Source organism: Gossypium hirsutum, chromosome D05 (assembly GCF_007990345.1).
Source record: "Gossypium hirsutum isolate 1008001.06 chromosome D05, Gossypium_hirsutum_v2.1, whole genome shotgun sequence".
NCBI classification, from domain to species: domain Eukaryota; kingdom Viridiplantae; phylum Streptophyta; class Magnoliopsida; order Malvales; family Malvaceae; genus Gossypium; species Gossypium hirsutum.
In genome coordinates, this window is record NC_053441.1 from 3,998,024 (window position 1) to 4,008,381 (window position 10,358).

At 33.6% G+C, this 10,358-nt stretch overlaps 1 protein-coding gene across 1 annotated transcript; it reads right to left on the reverse strand.

Annotated features, from left to right (window-relative positions):
• Positions 1 to 7,146: 7,146 nt before the first annotated feature.
• LOC121217558 (ethylene-responsive transcription factor TINY) lies at positions 7,147 to 8,736 on the reverse strand. Its single transcript, XM_041093183.1, has one exon. It carries the CDS (start codon positions 8,238 to 8,240, stop codon positions 7,446 to 7,448), a length of 795 nt encoding a protein of 264 aa, XP_040949117.1. The 5' UTR covers positions 8,241 to 8,736; the 3' UTR covers positions 7,147 to 7,445.
• Between the last annotated feature and the right edge of the window lie 1,622 nt (positions 8,737 to 10,358).

Below are 10,358 nucleotides of genomic sequence, written 5' to 3' on the forward strand. Positions count from 1 at the left end.
TCAGCAGACACTGTAAGTACCCCGTTGGCTTCTCATTTCAAGCTTTCTGCACAACTATCTCCTTCGACGAATACGGAACGAGAATACATGTTGCAAGTTCCATATTCTAATGCAGTAAGTAGCTTGATGTATGCAATGGTGTGTACAAGACCCGACATTTCACAGGCAGTTAGTATAGTGAGCTGGTATATGCATAATCCTGGAAAAGGACATTGGCAAGCTGTGAAATGGATTCTACGGTATATTCATAAGACCATGGATATTGGATTACTATTCAAGCAGGATACTACACTTGGTAAAGGTGTTGTTGGGTACTTTGATTCTGATTATGCCGGTGATTTGGACAAACGAAGATCAACCACTGGTTATGTGTTTACTCTTGCTGGAGGACCAATAAGTTGGAAGTCTACACTGCAGTCTACAGTTGCGTTGTCAACCACAGAAGCTGAATACATGGCTGTAACAGAGGCTGTAAAGGAAGCTATTTGGTTACAAGGTATGGTTAAAACCTTGGGATTGGTCCAGGAGCATATTAATGTGTATTGTGATAGTCAAAGTGCTATTCATTTAGCAAAGAATCAAGTCTATCATGCACATACAAAGCATATCGATGTACGTTTCCACTTTGTGCGGGAAATTATTGATGAGGGGAAAATTCACCTTCAGAAGATTAAGACTGCAGATAATCCCGCAGATATGATGACCAAGGTAGTAACAACAATCAAGTTCGAACATTGTTTGAACTTGATCAATATTCTGCATGTTTAACAGTTGAAGAAGGCACTATCAAGTGTTGTTGACAAAGGCAGAGAGAATTGTGTGAAGATAAGATTACTCGAATCAAATCTTCAAGGTGGAGATTATTGGGAATTATCCATATTTATGGAAAATCAAAGATATGGGTATCAAATAATGGAAAGTCAAAGATATGGGTATCAAATATTGGAAAGTCAAAGATATGGGTATCAAATATTAGAAAGTCAAAGATATGGGTATCGAGATATTGGCATAATAAAATCTGAGATATTTGCAATATATGGTCCCTAAATTGTAAAGTGACTTTGCAAGTTGATCCCTGAACCTCAACTATAAATAGGCATAACCATCTCTCATTCTGTATCTCAAACTTGCCATTCTCTACTTAAGGCATTGTTTTCTCTCTCTCTCTTTGTAAATTCTCACTTGTATTTTGGAGTGAAATATATTTGGTAGTGCCCGAGGACGTAGGCAAAATTTGCTGAACCTCGTTAAATTCTTGTGTTCTTTATTGTATTATTCTGCATGAATTGTGTGTGTGATTGTAGTGATTTATTGTGCTATTAAATTACGATTGAGGGATATTCTGGCTAGGAAAGACCTGGTACTTAAGCGATCCTTGTGATCCACCTCTCTTTCCTGGGAATTGAACTTAGTGTGATTTTTTAGTACAATAATTTTACTCTTTTACACGCTTCCGCACAACACAAACAAAAATTTTCTGCCTTGGCCTTTGTTTCAAAGACAAATTTTAAGGTACATCAGAAACAAATAATAATAAGAAATTGGGGAAAAAAAAAAGTGGGTATGGGTGTGTAATAGAAAGCGACTTGGCAGAGGTAGCCAGCCACCTGATCATCCAGTTGATATAAAGCTATGTTTCAGAGCTTAAAATTGTCTTACAAAAAGATGATAAATTAGTGTCAGAAATCAATCGTTTTAGAAAAACTTTTGTTATCCGATGTTAGATAATGACTCTGGGTTTACACCATTTCAAACCTTTTTCAACACCCTTCATCATTATTACATCAACCTTGTTATCTCACCACATTAATTCCACAGTTCCCGACATTAAAAATTGAAATCTTCATGCAGTAATCTTTGCTGTCATCTCAATAATTCAGAGGAGGCTTTATTTCTCAAAACATCAGTAAAAATTCATTGTCATGTGATTGTGTGGTTATGCGTGCAGCAGTGGCTGAATGGATCGATGTAAGCATGCATCTTTTTTTTGCTCCTCAATCGTCAACTCTTTGATGATAATCAGCTGGAAATAATACACAATATTGTTTGGTTACGCATTAATTATATGGAGTTGGAAAAACTGACAACGGACAACATATAGTTGCCTGCCAAGATAGTGAAATTGGACAATCATTTCAACGTGCTGCACTTGTACATATACATATGGAAGAAAGTGACTTTTCTCGATAGCGAAATATTGAGAGAAGGTAAACTAATATATTTCCAAGGATGTAATGACTATGTCCCTAAAGTTTAGGATCGAATTTGATATGTTTTTTTGATTAATGACTTGAAAATGTCATCACTAATTTGAAAGAGCTTGAGAATAGTCGGTTCATTATTTGCTGCATATGATCAAAAGTAAACAATAAATTTGAGTGGAGAAATAATTAACGTTTGCCAACTGATCTTCCATGTCTTTCCCCTTTTTGACTTTGATGCATGCATTATAAATTGTAAATGGATAAATAAGCATTTTATTTTATGTGAGTTTAATTTCGACAAGTTGCCTTGCCTGCCCATTCTATCTTCAATCCTACATTGAAATGATAAAAAAGGTGGCGCCAATATACATATTTCTTCCAACTAAAATTAAACATCAAAGGGAAACCTAAAAATTTAGGCCTCCCCAAAATCGAATACATAGAGAGGGGGAGGGGGGGGGGACCATATCCACAGCTTGTACGTAGTCATAGATCTTTTTATGGATAAGCCCTTGTGGGGACTCATTTTATCTATGTATCTGCAGGCTTTTAGGGCACTTAAATAAGTTGGATAATATAATTATATGCATACATACATATATGATATGCTATTACATTATCAAATTTGCATCCCCACGTGGAGGATGTAATGCAGCCAAAGCAGTGAAATATGGACAACACATCATGCGGGGAGGCAAATGGATTTGTAAGAGATAAAAAATAAAAAGGGAAGGTTTGGGAGTTGAGAATGTGTGTCATGATTAGTGGAAATGGAAGTTTTGTATAATAAGGCAAAAGAGCCTTCAAAGTGTGAGGTATCGCTATCAATAGTTGTGAGTATGTAATCTATGGTCCAGACTACGGATCGTGCATTTGCCTTGCCTTATTTTCGATGCCAACCCACCTAGGCATCCAAAAGAATGTCCTTGTTTCAGTTTTTATTGCATTGGCAGGCAATTAATGATTTAATTACCAATTTTATCTAAAAAATTAAAAATTCACGAAAAATGAAAAAAATCTAATCAAAGTAGGATTAAAATTTTCAATTTTCGTAAATTATAACAAGTTTAGGAATCCATAAAATTGAATTTGATTAATTATTGGGGTTTAATAGAAATCAGTCTTGCAATATGTGTAGCTTTGGAAGCAGGGCTAAAAGCTGGTGAAAAGGCTATTTGTTGCTTTATTGACTGTTTCATTTGCATGTCGTAAGTCATAACCTTGTTGAAGAAGTAAATCTTAGAAAAAAGTGGAGAGAAATTAAGTTGTGCTTCTTGGGTACGTGGAATCATAACCTTTATAAATTCATAATATAATTCTTGTTTCTTTCTACAAAAATATATTATCTTATTTTCAAGTTGCAGTTGAGGATACCCCATGCTTGCTAATTCCAGATAATGGTCAGATTCTAAGAAAAGAAGAAACATGCATGTTTAAAAATCCATTACATCATTGCTTTATTAATTTGTCCAATTATTATTCTATAATCACCAAATAATGGTAATAAAAAAATTGGAAATGCCCGGCAGCAGGAATCTAGCTAGTATCATTAATTAAAATTAAAATTAAAAGAAAAAGAAAAAGTTGGTTGGATTTGATTTGTTTGTTGTTTAGTAAAGCAATAGAGCCCACCTATTTGTGATGTAATGGCTTCCATAATACTGATAACTTGTCCAAGAGAATGATTAAGTGATGGGTTTGAATTATATCAAACTCTCTTTCATCCTTATGTTTATTTTCCAAAACAAGTTTAAAAATTGCAGACCCTTCTAAATCAAGACAATAGTATAATATCATGAATTCCTTAAGAGGAAAGCATACACAAAAAAAACCTACTCGTATATATGGTCAAAATACACCATAACTCCTTATGCTTCACCCACCAAAAGAAACATGATTTAGATTTTATTCTTTTAGATAAATAAATTAAATAGCATTTTTACTATCTGCAATTGTGATATACGAGTTCTTTTCAGATTAATCCAGTTCTTGATTTGTACTATATTTTTGTACTAGAAAGCATGTCCAATGTTGACAAAATTTGGGTGAAGAAAGGGTATAAATAGTTACTGCAAAATTGAGGTTGGAAGTAGCATACTAGACTCTGTTGTCTGATATGCCTTTAAAGTGATAGCAAATTAAAAGTTGGTTTTAGATTCATAGATCATCCATGTATTTACATGGGGAGAAGATTCGGTAACAAAAATAATAAATTTTTTATTTTCTGATTTTACCAATTATCAAGTGTCTTTCAAAAGTTAATTGTCTACTTCGAAAATGAACAAAAATTTCCCATCTTATACATCTTGCTTTTCAGGGGTTTTTTTTTCTTTAAGTAGAAATACGTACAAAATGTTACATGAGGTGCAAGAAATTGTTAATATATCCCAATTGAGATCTTTTGCCCCTTTTTTCTTTTGGTGGGTTCGCGATTTTGGCTACATATTTTAAAGAGAAAGAGATAAAGTGGGTTTTGTCTTGAAAGCCAGAACCTTTTCTTTCTTCTTTAATGCAAATATTTTTTATACTAAGTTGAGGCGCATGTTTTTTCATGTTATAATTTTAACGGATGTGAGAAAATTATTTTATAATGTCTGGCAAAAATACTAATAAAAATTAAAAAAAATTACATTAACATCTTTGATACATTTATAACACGTATTACCTTACAAATTTATCTTTATTAAATAAAAAATAATATTAATATATTTTAAGTTTTCAGTAATATTTGAATTAAATATTTAATTACTAACATATATTTAAATTAGTTCACAACGTATATATTTTTTACATTTTGTAGATACATATGAATACATTAAAAAAAGTAACTTAATTGCAAAGATGATTTGTCAATTTTTCTCATTACATTATTATATAATAAAGTCATTCCTATTTATATATTGCATAATAAATGTTAAAATCATATAATAACTAATTATTTTTTCAAAAAAAAATAATTTTTCACCACACCAAATATATTCTAAAAATAATGAAAATTTTTACTTGAATTACATTTCCAAACTTCAAATTGTCAGATCTTTTTATCAGCGTAGCCATTAACTTGAACGTAAATGATAGTTTAGAAATGACATGAAATATATTTAAAAGCACGTGGATAAAATTGTAAATACATATATATTTATCATGTATAAATAAATAAGTAGATCTTGATTAAACAAAAAATATATACTCCATTACATATAAATTTAGAAATCGTTTTCTAAATCAAAAGTTGGCCATCCACTTTGACGATGATATATAATCTTACGAGAATAAATAAATAAATAAATAAACCCAACCTTTGGAATTTACTTATTTTATCTAACTTTGATGAACATATCACATTGTTTGATTTTGTGTGTGTTGTTATTCTTTTTTCATAGAAAAGCACCATGCATAACATGTGTTGCTGTCATTAATCAGATTAACAGAAAATGACTGTATCATAGCCCCCAAAAGAAGATAATCTTGTGGGTAAAAGGAAAAAGAGACCCAAACTTTCTTTAATAAATAACAGAAAATGAAGAAGTGAAGTGGTAACTAGAACCGTTCATGGCTCGGGTCACTTGACCCGACTCGAAGGCCCATCCGAAATATGAGAGAGTTTGGAGAAAAATATATGTCCGAAAATGGGCTTGGACAAAAAATAAGGTCCGTTTAAAAATGGGCCGGGCATCGGGTAAAGTATTTTTGGCCCGGGCTCCGCCCGAATTCACTAAATGACAAAAAAATCTATTTTTTTAAATATTATTTTCTTATTGTTTTCTCCATATTTTGCTACCATTTTACTATTATGTTGCTATTGTTTGGATATTGTATAAAATTTATTTTATTGTTAATTTTGTTATTATTTTAAAGACATTTGTTAATTTTGTTATTATTTTAGAGGCATTTGCTTGTTAAGTTGAATCTATCTTAGTGTTATTTAAGTATACATATTTTTTAAAATTTATTTTCAATTTGTTAGGAAATATTTATTTTGATATTTTTAGTATTTTTGATGTATTATATATATTAAAATTATATAAAATTAATATAAGCTGGGTCGGACTCGAATTTTAACATTGTTATCTGGGTCGAATTTAGGTAAAATTTTAGACCTATTTTTAAACCTGACCTGGCCCGGCTATGCACACCGCTAGTGGTAACAAATGGCAAGCATAGGGCTAAGAAAATCTAATATCATAATCTCATGATTATATATAAGAAAAGCAAAATATTGTGGGGGAACGTACGTGGGCGTGATCTGGCTTAAATGCAGTGGTGAATATATACGGCAATAATGCTATCCATCTCAACTATTGAGGTCAACCATGAAACACGTAAATAAACTATTGAGGGATCCATCATTGTATTTAAAAAATATTCCATACCCCTTTTTGTTAAATATAAAATAATTATCTGTGAAATATTATGAACAAAAGAAAAGAAAAAAAGGAGTTGTGGTAATGCTAAAGAAGAGACAGTGTCGTTTTGGAGATCAACATTATTGAATCAGGTTCTGACGTATCCATTGCCTCTTTTCTTTTTAAGGGACAGCCCTTTGATTTTTAGGAACTTTCTTTTTAGCTTTAATTCATCAATCAGTATTCGATGAACACATAATTTGGTTTGATATTTTATTTCTTTTTCTCACAAAATAATGAAGCGTTTATATGCACGAGGGCAATTCATTAAAAATAATATTCAAATATAGTAAAATAAATTCAATTTTAAAATACCTTTACAACTATCTGACATCTGGCAAGGGGAATTTGGTGGCAGGCCCCTGTTTTCACTACATGTTTGATTGAATTTGAAAAGCATTTTTTAGCATAATTCCTTTTTCTTTCCTTGATTTGATTTGATTAAATTGTTTTATGTATAATTCCCCTTTTTCCAGCTGTTGATGTGAAACAAGATTAGATGGTCTGTTTGTCTCTCCCTTGAACAAAAAAAAAAAAAACAGAAACAGAGAGTTTTCATTGTTGAACTTAATGATCTCTCTCAAGAGAGAAAGAGGGAAGAGAGGCTTTTTATTTCAGGTCCTGAAAAAGGGAATAAATCTTATGACTTCCCCATTATAAGCACTGTACATTGTGAATTCATTGAAAGAGATCACATAAACAGAGAGAAAGAAAATGACAAGAGTTTTGGCCCTTCAAAGAAAAAGCAAAAGGGCTTAAAACACACACACACACACACACACACACACACACACATCACATTCACAAACCACCAAAGGAAAAAAGAAAAAAAGTACTAGTAATCCCATAGCAAACCTTGTTTGAAGCCGTTTTGTAAAACGCTCTCGGGTACTACTAACTGATTACAAACGTACTCACAGTCTTCCATGCTTTCAAGCCATGGTGGAGGGTAAAACCATCCGTCCATCGAGTTTGCGAATATAAACTCACTCCCCAACTCCACCGACTCGTAACTTGTCCCTAGACTTGGTAGCTCCACTATCTCGGTTAATTCGTCTGACGCTGAAGATAAGTCCAAGTGAGAAACCAGAGAGGATAGGGATGACGATGATGACAATGTTGAAGTGGAAGATGATGATGTAGTGGATGGTGATGGGGAGTCCAAGTTTCCCATTTGGGCAGCTTTGGCTGCCGCAGCTTGGACGTCGCGGGGTGCTAATGACACGGGTCGAGGTAAAGAGTTGGCGAGTTCAGGGAAGTTGAGAATGGCTGAGTTGCCTTTGATACTTAAAGCGGCCACGTCGTGTGCCCGAGCTGCCATTTCTGGAGTAGGGAAAGTACCGAGCCAAATGCGGGATTTCTTGCGTGGCTCGCGGATTTCTGACACCCATTTGCCCCAGCTCCTCATTCGGACGCCACGGTAAACTGGGTGCTTGCTTGAATCCCTCATTCTCTTCATCTTTCTATTAGTATCACAGGTGGTTTCAGGTTTACCATTTAGAGTCCTGGTTGAGCCAGGGAGCGAGTTAGGATGAGGTGAATGAGTTGACCCAGGCGATGTAGGTGATCGTGGAGGCCAAGACAATGAGTTGGAACTGCACTCTGTTTCTGAATTTTGCTGCTCAGTCATTTTCCCCCCTCTCTAAGTGGTGACTTGGATCCACTAAAACTGCAACTAACTTGACAACAGATTTTCCTTTTCTTTTTTTTTTCTTTTAACGTACAAAGGAAAAGTACAGTATAACCCAGAGGCAGGCAAAAAACAGGGAGGTCCTTGTAGTTGTTTGCTGCCAAAACAGAGTAAACTTGAAGTGACAGTGATGAGCGGGGAAGTTGTTGTTGTTTTAGAGAAATGTTGAGGAACTAATATTATTGAACCGAGAAAGTGTTAGCTTTTGAAGATTTCAGACATGTGAGAGAAGGAAAGCAGAGCAGAGAGCACTTAGGCGAGCAAAGAAAACGGGACGAAGGGATGGTAGGGGTCATACACAAACAGACACGATGAGAGAGTTTTATTTAAGCTAAATTTGCCTTTTTTTCTCCATCATTTCCCAATGACTCATACAACACTTATAAGCATTGAGAGAGGAAGCTGAAAGGGTCTATATGACCCACCAAAGAAACGGGTCACCCTGCTTACACCCTATGGTTCGATGGGGTCCTTTTCTCTAGTACCACGCAACCTCCATTAATTTCTTCCTTTTTCTCTGCTTCTTTCTTTCTTTTACTACTTTCGCCACTGTTCATTTATCCCTCTTCCTTATCTTCTTCTCCATCTCCAACTCAATTTCATTGTTCCTTTTTTGTCACCATTTTCACCCATTTCTCTTTAGATTTTGTTTTCTGTTTGCTACGAACATATAATGATATATATGAAACTATTGTCTTAATATAAACTTATAAATTTGTTTTGCGAGGTAGCCATTTCTAGGGTGTAAAGTGCTGTCAGTTCTTAAAGATTGATTGTATTACATTATAATATCATGTAGATTTTTTTTGCCTTTGATGATTGATTCTTGATATGGTAACTAAACTATGTTTTTAAAATCAACTTGTATTTTTAAAAGGAAAAAAATAAATACAACTTGAGGCCTACATTTAATTGGGGTCACAAGTTGGAAGCAACCCCAAACTGATATTTTCAATGGGTCTGATCTGCCACTGTAAGAATAAATGCTGCTCCTGATATTTTAAAGACTTTACTTTCACAACCCCTTCTTTAATTTAACCCATTACAGAATTAGGGTTTGGATGAATGATCTTTAGTTAAGATATCAAAACACTAAAATTGTTAAATTTATGTTATGGTTTCTAGATATATGTTGTTCGCATCTACCAAGTTAAGATCATGGTGCTGAAATTTCCATATTTTGATTGTTGGTGATGTTCATTGATTGCTATCCCCAGCTAACCAAACTTTCAATGCAAGTATCAGTTGCTACACTGAAAAGAGACTTGAGGGTGAAGTTATTTTATTTAACAATTTTTTACTATTATAATATTAAGAAAAAAGAAATTCGTATAATTTAAATGTGATTCGAAAGTTTTGATCATAATGTGAAATTATTTTCACCCGCTGCCATCATCAACAGCCGCAGCTGAAACTACTTTATGCATTGAGATTTTATTAATTAATGATGGACAGGCTTTGTATGTTGTACCACAGACATCGATAAATCAAAGATGATACGAAAGATTATGGGTTGTTCAGACAGCAAGAGTTTGTAAAACCTTAATTACCCACAAAGGACAGCATATATAAATACCGATGTGGATGTCCATCTCATATTTAATTATCTTGTTTTCGTTGTATTTGTAAGATAGGGTCAAATTTCACTTCAGTTTTTACACAATAAAATCATATTATAATTTGTACACTGGATGTGTAAATGATTTCATGTACGTTTATTATTTTTACTGTTTAGGTTTTTTTTTACATAGCTGCTTGTAAATGATTAATTACATAATATATATACCTTGAGTGTTCATGTGTATAAAAGAAGACGGCAATCATGGATAGCATTGGTTAAGATGAAGTGAAGAGGTAAGAAGTGGGGGGGGTGCCAAATTGCATGCAAGAAATAACAGCAGCATTTACCTATGCAGTTGTATTAAATTTTGGGCCATAATCAGATAATATGACGACAAAAAGATTTTGTTGTCCATAACTCAGGTATTTTGCAGCCATTGCTGTCCGGCCCCGTGAGTTGGTGTTTTGGACCCTCATATCAGGACCATTTGTTTAATC

Bases quoted from the DNA above. Each gene is read 5' to 3' on its own strand.
- LOC121217558 (XM_041093183.1), bottom strand. From the start codon at position 8,240: ATGACTGAGCAGCAAAATTCAGAAACAGAGTGCAGTTCCAACTCATTG.